The sequence below is a fragment of the Chelonoidis abingdonii genome, chromosome 19, assembly GCF_003597395.2.
Source record: "Chelonoidis abingdonii isolate Lonesome George chromosome 19, CheloAbing_2.0, whole genome shotgun sequence".
NCBI classification, from domain to species: domain Eukaryota; kingdom Metazoa; phylum Chordata; order Testudines; family Testudinidae; genus Chelonoidis; species Chelonoidis abingdonii.
In genome coordinates this window covers 3,464,846-3,479,674 of record NC_133787.1, presented here as the reverse complement: position 1 = coordinate 3,479,674, position 14,829 = coordinate 3,464,846, and the positions used below count along the sequence as shown (strand labels likewise).

Genomic DNA, 14,829 nt, shown 5'->3' with positions numbered 1-14,829 from the left:
TACAGCGTTAAATCGGTATATCGGCCATTAAATCGATTTAAAGTCGCAGTGTAGACCTGGCTTCAGAGAGTGAGTGCATGTCCACTGTTGATAGGGGACTCTCTGAAAGACTTCCTTTGACGCTGCAAGGGGAGAGGTGCTGGCTGCTCCCGGGTTGGAGATCTAATATCTGCCCGGCTATCAGGTGGCTAAAGGAACCAGCAGGTGCAGTTGTGACCAGGGTGCAAAATGAGGTTCTGCCCTAAAGAGTGACTGTGCAAGGGGCATCACAGGCCATTTTTGACCAAAGTCAGTCTGCAGCAAATCTGATAACTAAGCAGCCAGCCCAGTCCACTCCCTGGGATCTGAGGGCCAGGCTGGGCACTTTCCTGCTCATGCATTGTTCTTGGAGGGTGCTGGGCACTCCTGTTGGTGGGGTTTGGTATTGTAGCCATAGAGGGAGCTTTGGCTTTAAGTTACAATGCCTGCTCCCTGCTGAGGGCTGCGGCAGGGGCCAAAGCAACCTCCAGTGGAGCAAAGCAGGCCAAGCCCCACAGCAGAACGAGGTGGCCATGGCTGGAGAACCTTGGCCATCAGTTGTGCTGATGGGGCCCCAAGAGAAACCCTCTCACTCCCCAAAGCAGCACAAACCCATCTCAGTCCCTGCAGTGAGCAGCTCAGCCTCTGATACTCCTGGGCATTGAGACGGGGCTGTTCTTACAGTCACGCTGCAGAGCAGACCCTTGGTGACAGCACGTGAGCCAAGCGATGTCTGGCAAAGGGGAGATCCATAAGAACGGTCATACTGAGTCAGACCAGTGGTCTATCTAGCCCAGTATCCAGTCTTCCACAGTAACCAGTGCCAGATGCTTCAGAGGGAATGAACAGAACACGGCAATTTATCAAGTGATACATCCCGTCGTCCACTCCTAGCTTTGCAGAGTCCAGCAGCAAACATGGACACTTTGCGTGGGGGAGTCATGCTGGTCAGTCACTGCCTGGTGGGAGTTCCCAAGTGATGCCTGCAGCTTGGTCAATGTCCAGAGTAGCGGATGGGTGTTAGTTTTCCCTAGCTGGGTGTGTCTCCAGCAAAGAGCAGCAGCCCAGATGTATTTAAATATTCACCATGGCCGGTAAATGATTCCCAGGAAAAACCGAGCTGGTTTCTGTTCCCAGTGGTGTTCGCTTGTGGATTGCAGCTGCAGAGCCGTGGCTGAGATGTCTGAGGGACCTTCCAGGATCTCAGGACCCATCCCTCCCGACCCTACGCTGTTCCCGGACTATTACAAACGCCCCCTGTCAGGTGAGTGCCGATGGAGCGTGCAGCATGGATGGGGTCCTACATGGTCACAGGGCGACTTGTTCTCATTAAAGCCCTCCCTTCCGTAGTCCCATTTTGCTGCACAGTCACACTGGGTACACGGAGGGGGCCAGCATGGTGGCTCGTTGAGGTGCCAGGCCAGAGGGCTGTTCTTTGACCTGGCTTTCCCCAAGTCCAGGCAGGGGCTGAGGGCTCCTGCAGAGCCGGCTTGCTCTGCTCCAAAGGGCATGGAGTGGGCCTGCTTCTCCCTGCAAAGAAGCTTGGCTCCTCTGAGATGCTGAGTGATCCCAGCTCCCATTGGCTCCAGGACCAGGTTGACGTTAGGAGCAGCGTCAATGAGGGGTGGAGGGGTTGGAAGTTAGGAGAAGGTGGGCTGGGGAGGCCAGGGGGATCTCCAGCCTCATCTGGGGCCGCCTTGGCCGGAATGGGGCTAGCCTGGAGCAAGCCTGGGACATGGAGGGAGAAAACGATGGGGTGGAGCTGCACATCTTGACTCATGCTGTCTCTCTCTAGCTCGAGGGAGGCTGGAAGGGAATGCCTTGAAGCTGGACTTCCTCTCGGGTCCTCTAGCCCCAGATCCCAGCCTGTACCCCACCTGCTACAGTGCCCGCCTTGCCCATCCTGCCCTGCGTATCCGCCCCAATGGTCAGGCCATCCTGGAGAAGGGGCAGAAGGGGACGGTCGGGGTCTTGCTGAAGCTGGAGGGGATCTCTCTCTACAGGGAGCCGCCCCTGAAAAGTAAGTGCAGCTGAGCAGCTGGAGCTGACAGTGGCTCAGGGCAGGACAAATACTTTGACTGGACGCAGTGGCAAGGCCTTAGGGTGGGAATTTCCAACCGAGTAACCAAGGGTTGGATTTATTGGGGGCTGATCAGCTCTGGGTGTGCTGCAATGGGAGCAGCATCCAGACCCTGGGGTTATTGAGATCATCGCCTCACCCTGACTGCAGCATGGCCTTTGTCTGGGGCTAGGAAGGGAGTGTGGAGAGGAGACCTGCTGGTGGAGAACAGGCTGCGGGGCGGTCTGGGAGCAAATGGAGCATTTCAGTTTACCCTGGCTCAAGGTTGAGAGGATGGTGGTTAAATCGAGAGGCTTAAAGCTGATGAAAGGAAGTGTTCTTTTACACAACACGATTAGCCTGTGGAACTCACTGCAACAAGACATCATGGAGGCCAAGAGCCAAATAGATTCAAGGTGATTATCCAGGTGAGAACAGCCATGGAGAGTGCCTGGAAAAGGAGGCCTCTGCTGGCCTTGGAATCTATGACCCAGTTCTGGCTCCCCTGTTTGCTGCCCCAGCTCGGCAGCCTAGGGACTGCTCTAACTTGTGCCCGCAGAGGACAGCCAGAGTGCAAGATGCACCAGCTGCTGTCTGTCCCCAGTGTCAGTGGGGAACTCCCCTGTCTGGGAAGAAGCCCCTACAGGAGGATTGTGGGTAATTTCTGCAACCTGAGCTGAGGACTTTCTGAATCAGTCTGGTTGGCCCTCAGGCGGGAAGAGCAGATGGCTCCAACATAGAGTCTGGCATTGCAGTTGACAGCCCCATGCACTGGGAAGGCCTGTGGTTCCCCATCCCACCATCCCCCTGGGGCAGGAGTGACTGGCAGTAGTTTTCTCCCCTGGGTGCTGGGGTGTTTGTTGTTTGATGCTAAGCAAGAGCATTGGCCAAGCCCTCTGGGCTGTCGGGTAGTGGACGGGGAGGGACAGTTTCTGCATGGATGGTGTTCCAAGAAGGAGTGCTAGGCAGAGACAGACTCCGCTGCCTAACGAAGAGAGGGAAGAGCATCTTTGCAAGCAGGCTGGCTAACCTAGTGAGGAGGGCTTTAAACTAGGTTCATGGGGGGAAGGAGACCAAAGCCCTGAGGGAAGTGGGGAAGTAGGATACTGGGAGGAAGCATGAGCAGGAGAGCTCAAGAGAGGAGGACTCCTGCCTCAGACCGAGAAAGCAGGATGATCAACGAGTTATCTTAAGTGCCTATACGCAAATGCAAGAAGCCTGGGAAACACGCAAGGAGAACTGGAAGTCCTGGCACAGTCAGGGAATTAGGATGTGATTGAAATAACAGACTTGGTGAGATAACTCACATGACTGGAGCATTGTCATGGATGGATATAAACTATTCAGGAAGGACAGGCAGGGCAGAAAAGATCAGGGAGTTGTATTGTATGTAAGAGAGCAGTATGACTGCTCAGAGCTCTGGTATGAAACCGCAGAAAACCTGAGAGTCTCTGGATTAAGTTTAGAAGTGTGAGCAACAAGGGTGATGGCGTAGTGGGAATCTGCTATAGATCACCAGACCAGGGGATGAGGTAGAGGAGGCTTTCTTCAGGCAGCTAAGAGAAATTACTAGATCACAGGCTCTGGTTCTCATGGGGGACTTCAACCACTCCGATATCTGCTGGGAAAGCAATACAGCGGTGCACAGACAATCCAGGAGATTTTGGAAAGTGCAGGGGACAATTTCCTGGTCCAAGGGTAAAGAATGGTGTCCCTAGCCTCTGTTCATCAGAGGATGGAGATGGATGGCAAGAGAGAGATCACTTGATCGTTGCCTGTTAGCTTCACTCCCTCTGGGACACCTGGCATTGGCCACTGTCAGTAGACAGATACTGGGCTAGATGGACCTTTGGTCTGACCCGGTATGGCTGTTCTTATGTTCCAAGTGCTGGAGAAACCAACTAGGGGCAGAGCTCTTTTTGATCTGCTGCTCACAAACAGGAAATAATTAGTAGAGGAAGCAAAAATGGAACCTGGGATGGGATGGGAACCAGGGAAGGCAGTGACCATGAGATGGTCAGTTAAGGATCCTGACACAATGAAAAGGACCTAGTTCAGTGGACAGGAAGCTGGATAATGAGTCGGCAGTGTGCCTTTGGTTGCCAAAAAGGCTAATTGGCATTTGGTGCGTTATAAATTAGAGGGCATTGCCAAGCAGTAGTGAGGAGAGGGATGTGATCATTCCCCTCTATTCGGCATTGGTGAGGCCTCATCTGGAGTTTACTGTGTCCAGTTTTGGCCCACACTACAACGAAGGATGTGGAAAAATTGGAAAGAGTCAGCGGAGGGCAACAAAAATGATTAGGGACTGGAGCACATGACTTATAGGAGAGGCTGAGGGAACTGGGATTGTTTAGTCTGCCAGAAATAGAAGAATGAGGGGGCATTTGATAGCTGCTTTCAACTACCTGCAAGGGGTTCCAAGAGGATGGAACTCTTCTCGAGAGCCCCCCCGTTCTCAGTGCCCGTACTGCCCGTGGACAGAACAGAGGAGTAATGGTCTCAAGTTGCAGTGGGGGAGGTTATAAAGTTGGCTATTAGGAAAACTACTTTTCACTACGGAAGGTGGTTGAAGCGCGCTGGAATGGGTTCCCTAGGGAGGTGGTGGAATCTCCTTCCTTAGAGGTTTTTAAGGTCAGGCTTGACAAAGCCCTGGCTGGGATGATTTAGTTGGGGATTGGTCCTGCTTTGAGCAGAGGGTTGGACTAGATGACCTCTCGAGATACCTTCCAACCGTGATATTCTATGATCCCAAACTAGAGAGCTAGGATTCAAACCAGTCCCACCTCCTGTTGTGAGTGGGGATGTCTTCTGGCTCCACTGATCAGCTGTGTGATGCTTGTCTTCACCGCTCTGAGGGCAGCAGCAGAAGGTGCTAGTGAGTTGCTCTGTGTCATGGCACATTTGAGTCACCCCAGAAAAGCCAACGTCTTATGTGTGCTTACAAGGGGCTCAGTGGGTATGATTCTGTCGCCCCCTGGTGGCTGGCACACAGGGAGGGTAACAGCTTGTTGCTGTTTGCAGCAAACGGAGTAGCTTAGGTAGCAGAGGCTTTGGTCTCTGGTGCCAAAGGTCGTGGGCATCCACTTATGGCTTGGGAGGGTTTGTTGGTGAAAGTTGTGTCTCCCTGGGCCATGCAGGGAAAGAGGCCAAGGACCACGAGAAGGAGAATGTGAGGCGGATGAGGGAGATCCAGAGGAAATGCAAGGAGAAGGAGCTGGTGCGGGAGCACAGCCAGCCCAAACCCATGAAGGCCTTGTGGAAATCCCAGAAGTATGAAAATGTGGAGTCCAAGGTGAAGGCCAAGTTGCAGGTACTTGCCCACTGCCCCGTAGCCCTTCACGGGCCGTTGCCCTGGCTGCCAGCAGCATGAGCCCAGGCACAGCCCAGTCAGCATGTCCCAGAGATATTGGGAAGCGCACCTCAATTGGAGTTTGCAGGGAGACCACGCCTAGCTCTGGAGAGCCCTGCTAAGCAGCACAGGAGATGGAAATGTTCCCTTCCCATGCCACTGTGAGAGAGCGCAGCCATGTCCTGGGTGGGAATACCTGGCTCGGACGAGGAGACTGTTGGCTAACATGTGGTTAAAGGCGCCTCAGTGTGATGGGAAGGGTCTGGCCACTGCCCAGGTTGGGGAGAAGCGGAATCCCCGCTGTGATTCTGCACTGTGGCTGTTGTGAGATGGGGTCAGACGCTTGGCGTTGTACTCCTCTTGCTCCCGGCGCTGTGGTCTGTGTCTGCTACTCTCGCCTAAGGAATCCACGCCATGCATGTAATGGCAGCTCTGTTGTCCCACTCTACAGGATGAGTCACTGGCCTCATGCATGAAACCAGATCAAAAGGGAAGAGTGCCCCAGCCCCTCAGTCAGAAGGGTCATGGCTCTTAATGGCTCAATGTGACTTATAGACACTTGTCATTTTAACAGACTGTCACAGGGTCTGTCTATGCCATGCCCAGGTCCCAAGGACCCACATGGTTCCACATGACAGGCCCCTGACCTTCAAAACTGGGCCCTTGGGCACCTGCGACCCCTATCTGTCTCTATGGCTCCCTGCAGTGAATCCAGGCTCCTGTGGGAGGCTTGTACTGTCCCCTTCAGGGCGCAGCGCTCCCAGGGCGTGTTTGCAGTGAGACCAGGCAGCCTTTTCACAGCACAGCTGGGTTTATTGTGGGGAATTCCTTAGATCAGCACAGAGAAGTGAAGGTTGACATGGTCCGTCCTGGCCACACTCCACCCAGCCATGCAGTTGTTAATTCCGTCTCCATCTCCGGAGAGAGCTGCTGAGTCTCCCCAAAAGCCACCACTTATCCCCTCCCTGATGACGCACGCGGAGGTCACATGTTCCTCCAGCTGGAGATTTCCCATGCTAGGTGTCAGTCGTTAGCCCCTTGGGACTCCCACTGTCGTTCTGGATCCTCCAGTCATATGGGTCACTTTCAGCCAGTCCTTTAATACCCCATTCAGCCCCCTCAGACACACACCTCTCAGTCCCACTCTGCCCTAGTTGCCCTTGTTGCAACCACTGGGTGACAATGCGAAGTGCAGAGGGAAACTGAGGCACACAGAGGCATCATAGAACGATTAGAGAAAATCCCCACTTTGTCACACAGGCATTCTAGTCCCCCCCACCGCTGCAGTGTGAAGCGAGCCCTGTCTGGGGGCACTCAGCGCACTGCATGTCGGAGTGCTAAATTCACTGGCAGCCCATGGGTCTAGTCCTGCAGATTCCTCTCTCATACTCCAGTGTCACGCCATTGAATTCAATGGCCTAATGCAGATTCACACTGGTGGGATCTGGCTCCATGTCTCCGCTGCTGGCTGAGTTCCCTGCCTGGCTGCCTCCTCGAGGAGACCTTCATGTGGCATGCAGCAGCAGGGCCTGGGGTCGCCCTTCTGCCATGGAACTCGTGGGTGATCCTGGGCTCTGAGGGGCTTTGCCATGTGGTTTGCCCTGTCCCGGCAGTAATGTCTCTCGCTCTCTCTCTCTGCCTTTCACAGGAGAGCTCCCCCCCGCCCAACCCAGGGTCTCAGAAATTCCTCCGGGCGTATTCCCGCTGTGGCTCTGGGGTCCAGCCACACCGGTCGCTGTCGCCCAGCCCTGCCAAAACGAAAGTGATGACCGACACCGAGGCTGCAGGAGCACAGCGCACTGATGCCAAGGTGAGGGACTGCACGCCCTGCTCACTGGCTCCTGATGCTCCAGAATCGCTCCTGCCTCTCGCTCGGCACAGGTTCCTTCACTCCAGCTCAGAAGGCAGCGTGCTGTGCATGGGGGTCACTGCTGCCTGGCCCCTCACACTGCCCCCTTTCCTTCCAGATCCAGGTAGAAGGCACCAGCGTCAACTTCGTAAGCCACAATGCCCGTACTGCCAAGCAGGCCCCCATGCGGCGCTCACGCTCGCTGCAGTCACTGGCCGAGGTGCTGGAGCAGAAGCGCCGGGAGCAGGAGGAGTACAACGCCAAGCAGAAGGGCCATGTGCCCCAGTAGTACGTAGGCTCCTGCCCAGCCAGCGCTGCTGTCGCAAACAAGCCTGAACCCACTTGCTGCTCCATGCTTGGAATGGCAGAGGCTTCTCTTGCAGCAGCACCCTCCTTCGCAGCAATGAGCTTGGCCCAAGAGGGTCAAATGAGAACCCCGACGAAGCTGCTGCATGCGGGGCAGCGGGGCCAGGGAAGGCTGGGCTGGGCGGCCTACTGGCCGTGTGCAGTGGAGCTGCTGAGTGTCAGGTGCTCCAGCTGACTTGCTGGTGCTCTGCCCTGCTGGGAATGGGCACCAAAGTGACTTAGGAACTTCAGACTCATTGAAAGGCTCCTCAGTGCCTGCGTCACTTCCCCTAAGGGCTGAGCATGTCCCACAACAGCCGGGGGGCCTCCCGAGCGACACCCATAGGGGACAGAGCAAAGCTCCCCCCTCCCTGCCTTGCTCAACCCAGGCCAGCGGGGTTTTGTATGGCTGGAGAGGGGCAGAGGGGTTGGTTGGCTTGGCTGGGAATGAGAGACAGAACCTTTCGCTCTGACATTGGGCCAGATCCAGCTCAGGACCTTGCTGCCCAGTGCCCTATAGGAAGTGAGTTTGGTGTGTGTGGTTAGGTCCTGCATGGCCCAGACGCACCCTGTGGTGCACTGCTGATCCCTGGACAGGCCTGGGGCCGTGTGGAGACGCCACAGGGCTGATTCCTCCAGATCCAGCCCAGGCCCTTTGTGGGCATCTTGATGTGTGGGAAGCCTGCGCTGCCCATGCTGTCAGGCCTGTGGTCTCCAGGGCTGTCGGTCACTCAGTAGGGTGACAAGTCACCCCCTGCTGGGCCAATATCTGTGAGCCTGGCATCCATCCCTGTCCCGTCTGGATCCCGCCCCTCAGCACACATGCTGACGCACCCTCCTTCTCCCTCGGCAGCCTGCTGGAGCGGAAGGATCACTGGCGCAGGGAGATGGAGGAACGGCAGCGGAACCTGCCCGACCCTGACATGCCACCGGGTCACACCATGATGCCAGAGAGCGAGCGGCTGGAAACCCTGAACAACCTGCAGCAGAGTAAGGGGAGGAGACCCACTGGCTCCCCAGATGGGTGGGGAGAGAGAAGCCAGTGCTGCTCCAGTGGCACATGCTGTGACGGGACAGCTCTGCTTACTGCCGTGCTAGCCTCGGCCACGGGGTGTCGCTCTTCTAGAATCCACCGAGTTGGCGACCTCGCAGTGCTAGTGTGTCGTTCCCCCTGCCCCAGTCACAGCCTAACCACACTGCCCCCTCTCCCTCCAGTGAAGGGCCTGCTGCAGGGCGATGCCCAGTGTGGAACACAATATCCCGGGGGGGTCTCACTTACTACAAGGCGGCTTCTTCCGCACTGTGACGTGCTGGCTCTGTGCACATGGCTGGGCCTTCTTGGTGGCTGGAGCACGATCAGCTGCCCCATGGGATCGCATAATGTCTAGTTAGCTGATCTCTGGGGAGTGAGAACCAGTGCTTAGTGGCAGAGCCCGAGAGGCCTGACCGTGCCCCCTCTCACCAGCCCCCTTCTGTCTTCAGGCCAGGAGCAGCTGGTGAAGGACCTCGTGATGCTGCCAGTGCGGGCTGACACCCTGAGCATTCAGAAGAGGCGGGTGGAGCTGGAGAAGAAGCTGTCGCAGATTGATGAGGCTCTCAAAATCTTCTCCCGGCCCAAGGTCTTCATCAAGCTGGACTCCTGAGAAGGGGGGTGTTGTGCTGTGCGTGGATCTGCCACCCTGCTGGGGGGCTCCCGGTCACTCCGCTCCGTGGGTTGGGGGTGGGTGGGAACCAAACTCAATCTGCTTCCACTGGCTGCTGCAGCAGCTCCTGTGTTGGGGATTCCCAGAGCCCAGCCCACTGCTGCCCAACCAAGCTGGCCCTAGGCAGAGGGCAGCTGGGCCCTTGTGGGTGACAATAGCAAACAAACCCAAGGGGTGCTGCCAGGGGCCATTATCTTCAAGGGAGCGCCCCAGCCTCTGACCGGTGGGGGGCGCCTGAGGGCAGACTGGTCAATGGCACCTTCTGTGCAGTGTTGCTTGGAAAGCAGCAGGCCTGGTGCTGCTCAGCTGCCTCTCTGCGTGGCTGGGCTTACTGGCCTCTTGCTTACATGGTTTGTAGGGCAAAGCAGGCGCAGCCTCTGCCCAGCACCCCCTCTCTGGCCCGCCTTCCTCCCAAGCTGGAGCTGGGAGCCACAGGGGGCATTCAAAGGGAGATCCTTTAAGGCGGGAGATCGGCAGCTCTATGGCTTGGGAGAGTCTGAGCATAACCCTGCAGCATCCCAGCTCCCTTTGCTGCGGGCGTTGCGACACAGTTGGGCCTGACAGCCAGCACCCTGCCAGCCCAGGTTGGGCCTCTGCATGGCGCTCCTCTGGCCTGGCCACCGCTCCCCTGCAGCCCTCTGCTGAAGGCCGTGTGCCTGGGACAGGGGGCAGCCCTGAGCCGCTGCTTGTCCCACCTGCTAGGGATGCTTGGTGGGCCAAGACTAGCAAAGGGGCAGGGTAACCAGGCATGGGGATCCTGTCCCTGCTGGCAAGGAGCTGACGGGGGCGGGGGCGGGGGGAGCTTGGGAACCTTCTGGGGATGTCGGACAGCTTTTAAATAAAGGAGTTTGTAGGTATTGTGTGCGACAGGTGTGTGAGAGAGGGAGGGCTGCCTTGTGCTGTGTTGGCAGGTGCGGAGGGTTCAGCCGGTAGAGGGTTGGGCATTGGCAGGGCCCGGGGTGGGAAATGCCAGGCTGGCGGGTGGGGGCAGTGCATGGTTGGTTGGTGTGTGGGCAGCGGGAGCTGAGGGGGGAGCCTACAGGGTGCTGTGCTAGGAGGCAGGGCCTGAGTAGCCTGCACCTTTCATGCTCCTTGGTGCTCCAGCCATACGCACATGTGGTGCCAGATGCTGCTGTCCTCGAGCTGCACAAGTCAGCCAGGGAGCCGGCTTAGCTGGCCCTGGCCAGGGCGAGTCCCTTGGCTGGGTACAGCTTGTCCAGTAGCGCTGTGCTCCCCACCTGCCTGCTGCATAGGGGGAGGCAGAGATGCCTCCAGCTGTTCGCAGCCCGTCCCCACAGCTGAGGATTTGGCCTCCTGTCTGGGACTGTCAGCGGTTGCTGCTGCTGCCTTGCAATGGGCCAGGGAGGGAAGAAGAACCTCCGGGTGGCGGAGGAGCAGCTAAAAGCCTGTAAGTCTGGGGAAAGCCAGGCCAGGCCTTTGTGGGCTTGCACACTCTGTTGAAGCTAGACCGGTCTGCTGCTGGAGGCAGGCGGGATGTGACATGCAAGCCCTGGACCTCAGCACCCTAGCCGGGCTCCCAGCGAGGCTAGCTGGTAAAGATGGGGAAGGCTTCAGGCAGTGCAGGAACCCCTGAGCTCCACTGGAGGCTGCAGGAGCTGGGTGTGAGATGGAGACTTTCCCTTCCCAGTGGCAGAGTCCAGCCCCTCTCAGCCGTGGTGGTCGTTCCGTTCCCCTGCCCCACGGGTGACTCCCCATTGCAGGCAGTGCTAAGCCACACAGCCCCCAGGGTGGCTTGGTGGGGGTGGTGCCACACAGTCAACGCAAATCCCTTCCACAGCACCAAACTGTGCCCCACAGCTTAATAAACTAGCCAGGCTCAGAGTGTGAGCGGTTCCTGCTGTGCGGGCAGAGCTGCCCAGCCTGCAGGGCAAGCAGCTCTGGGATAGGAACAGGATTGGAATCTGCCCCCCTGGGTTTTTGTAGATCTCCAATCTTGTGCCGTGAGAATGGGAACGGGCAGGGCTCTGTGCCGGCAGACAGCAAGTGTGTGTGTTGGGGGGAGATGACTCCTAAATGGAGAATGTCGCTGCTGAGGCATGTGGTGGAGGGGACTCTGTTACAGTTTTTGGCTGCTGGGGGCCTGCTGTTGTGGGGCTGGGGTGGTGGCTTCAGGAAAGGGAAATGGCAGAAGAGCTAGTGCACTGTTTGCAGAAGCAGCAGCAAAACCACAGTTGTGTAAAGGAGCTGAATGCAGAGGAGTTGTGACTGATGTGGCCAACTCCCAGCCTGCTCTGAGTAGGTCCTACACTCGCTCCTCCCCACCTAGGCAAATCAAACACCAGCTCATGCTGTCCTGTGGTTGCCTTGTGCTGCTGGGGGAAATGGACAGGGGAACACCCCCTGGCCCAGGAATCTCACAGCTCTGCATGTGTCGGGAGGAGATTGCCGCATGGATGAGTGTTGGGCTCTCGAGACTGGATTCCCCACAGTCCATCATTACCCCTGTGCAAGGGAAGCATGACGTGCTGCCGCCTCAGGATGGCAGCATTTCCCCCTCTGGGCCCAGGGGCAGGCTGGGGGACATCCACCCTGCTTCGTCTCTGTCTGATGCTCAAAGGCTCTGCCCAATACATCAGCCAACTGGTGCTAAATTTGGAAAAGGAGCAACTCCAACCGGGTAATTGTGCAGTATGGCCACATTGTGCATTATTAGGCTTCTTTTTGTTCTTAATATGCCTTAAAAAACTCCTCCTTATTGTCCTTAACTCTGCTGGCCATGGAGTTCTCCTTGTGTCCCTTCGCTTCCCTTATCAGTGTTCTACAATTCCTAGTTTCTAACTTTATATTAATTACTAGCAAGTTCCCCTGTCTTCCATAGGTATTTTTTATAGCTGCCCTCATTTGCCCTCTAAGCCAGGTTGATTTGACTAATATGGCCTTTCCTCTCAAGTATGGCTTTTTGGGCATCTAGTAAAGTGTTCTTAAACAATTTCCAATTATTATTCACATTGTTCTGATTAAATTCGTCCTCCCAGCTGATTTGTCTCCTAGCTGTTTTTAGCTTTGTGAAATTGGCCCTTTTGAAGCACCAAGTCTGTCTGTCTCTGTTGTGGATTTTATTCTGTTTGCACACTAGAAGTGTGATCAAGTCATGAGTCCTTCTACCATTAAGTTTTTAGTTCTGTGATCAGTTCCTCTTTAGCTATTCGGACAAGGTCTAATATAGAATTCCCTTGTGTTAGAAGCAATATTGTTTGATTTCAGAAATTGTCATTTATAGTTAGAAGTACCAAGAATGTTTAAGTACGGGCAATTTGAGACTTCCAGCATGTCAATCAGGTTGATGTCCCCCATAACTACACAGCATCGTTTCCTACATTAGAGGTAGGTGCACAGGGAACCACTCATGCTGTTCCCTACTGGGATTTGGTGGGCTGTAGCAGACACCAATTAATACCCCCACTCGATCCTTCCTAAATTGATTTTAACATTCCACTCATGGGCCCCATGCCACCGGGTTTCAGTGATACCTGGGAGATGAAATTTATGCTCATATGAACACTTTCAATTCCTCGTTTGTTAGCCAGACTCCTTGCATTAGTGTGTAGGGAATTAAAGCATTTCGTCTGTTCATATCCTTCAGTTCCTTGATTAATTTTATTCTCGACATCTCAGTGTTTTTACCCTCCCTCTTTTAACACCCTCCAGATTACTCTAGTCAGCCTATCCCTGAACTGATTGGTTCCCTGTCTACTGAAGTGGAGGCCATCCAAACTATACAACCGCCTCTCCCTGTAGCTGGTGGACCCACGTTCCACTAAACCAAACCCCTCCATGCTGCAACATTTACCTAGCCAGCAGGTCACTTCCAGCGTCTTCTGCCTGCCTTTGCTTGTGGACCAGGGAGGCTCTTAGAGGCAATCGCTTGGCCATTCTGCTTCCATGTTCCCTGAAATCACTACTAGCTGTGAGCTTTCTCGTGACACAGTGTCAATCTGAACCATCTGTGGTGTTGGCAGACCAGGTGCCAGCTCATGCCTCCATCGAACAGGGACAGCTACCTTGCTGGGATCAGTCTGGCGCCCCTGTGTGTTGGTATTGTTAAAATAGATACTAGCATGTTCAGGGGGTTAGACTTTATTGAATGCTTGTGAGTTGCTGCCTGTATTAAGCTCACTGCTAACAGCTGCGTCCCACACTGCAAGGTCATGTTTGAGCAGTTGTATTAGGAGCCTCTGTAACAGTGTAAATCCACCAGCCAGGAGTGCGCCATTAACGAGTGTGAAGTGCTGGTCTCCAACAGGAGGTGTTCCGGCCTGCCCGCCAAAAAAGGCCCATCAACACCAGCGGACAACAGTGGAACACTCTGAGGACAAAGGCCTGTATTCCCATCCTCCTATAAAGAGTAGTCTTGCAAGTTAATTCCTCCCATCAGCTGAAGTTGCAGCTCAAAACAGAAGTGGGCAGGCATTAAAAACCCCTAACAAGGAGGAATTGGTTTTCATGTTTCTAGGCATAAGCAAAAGTTCCCCAGTGCTTAGCCTGAATTCGGCCTGAGGGACATACAGAACTTGCTTATTATAGAAATGTCTCTTACCTTTGGAAACTGACGATTGGAGCTCATTTCCGCATCTGTGTTTACCTGCTTTAAACTCGTCAATAATGCTCATTTCCTTTGCCTCTTCATAAAGCTGTATATACAGTGCAACCCCACTATAACGTGATGTTTGGGGTCCAAAAACTTCCATCTCGCTAAATGTGGGGTTGCAGTATAGCGGGGTTTCAGACCAGTCAGTTTGTCAGTGGTCCCCAACATGGTGCATTGATGTGCGCCGCCGAGTGCACAGTGGGGAGAGGAGCTGCGGGCCCGCGCCTGCCGGGGACAGAGAACTCCGGGGCTGCGGTGCTCTCTGTCCCCAGCAGGTGCAGGGCCGTGGCTTCGCTCCGGCTTCTCTGGGGCTGCGGGCACCGGTGCTCTCTGTCCCTGGCAGGCCGTAGAGAAGCCGCAGCCCCGCACCTGCCGGGGACAGAGAGCACCGGCGCCCACAGCCCTGGAGTTCTCTGTCCCCGGCAGGCGAGGAGCCGCGGCGTCTCTTGAAGCCGGAAAGAAGCAGCGGCCCCGCACCTGCTGGGGACAGAAAGCACCGGCGCCCACAGCCTTGGAGTTCTCTGTGCCCGGCAGGCACAGGGCTGCAGCTTCTCTCCCCTACCATGGTGTTGGGGACCACTGGTACAGTACCATACTGTGTTATGCCTTAAAGGGGAGCCAACCTATGATTGCGTTATATGCGATTTTGTGTTATGGTGGGACGTGTTATTGCGAGGTTTGACTCGTTTATTACAGGACTGGCTACAAGCCTTGTCTTTGGTGTGAGATCTAAGGTGCAGCTGATGTGTGGGAAGTGACTAGTCTTTTGGGACTGAAGGTGACCTGACTCTTGCAGTGATTGGTGGTGTAAGTGACCATCGATACTCACCTGGGTGCCAGAACAGATCAGCGTATCTAAGGCACTGTTGTGACTCTGTTAGTGCCTGAGGCGTT

At 55.5% G+C, this 14,829-nt stretch overlaps 1 protein-coding gene across 2 annotated transcripts in view; it reads left to right on the top strand.

Annotated features, from left to right (window-relative positions):
- The window catches only part of ENKD1 (enkurin domain containing 1), a 28,451-nt gene extending 15,522 nt beyond the window's left edge, over positions 1–12,929 (top strand). The window contains exons 3-9 of one of the 2 annotated variants that reach the window (XM_075073899.1): positions 1,179–1,282; positions 1,814–2,038; positions 5,218–5,390; positions 7,078–7,239; positions 7,397–7,566; positions 8,477–8,613; positions 9,106–12,929. In XM_075073899.1, coding sequence (XP_074930000.1) covers positions 1,198–1,282; positions 1,814–2,038; positions 5,218–5,390; positions 7,078–7,239; positions 7,397–7,566; positions 8,477–8,613; positions 9,106–9,266 — 1,113 coding nt within the window. In that variant the 5' untranslated portion in view covers positions 1,179–1,197 and the 3' untranslated portion in view covers positions 9,267–12,929. Of the gene's footprint in view, positions 1–1,155; positions 1,283–1,813; positions 2,039–5,217; positions 5,391–7,077; positions 7,240–7,396; positions 7,567–8,476; positions 8,614–9,105 lie in introns of both variants that reach the window. The other variant, XM_075073901.1, reaches the window with a different exon arrangement.
- Positions 12,930–14,829: the final 1,900 nt, after the last annotated feature.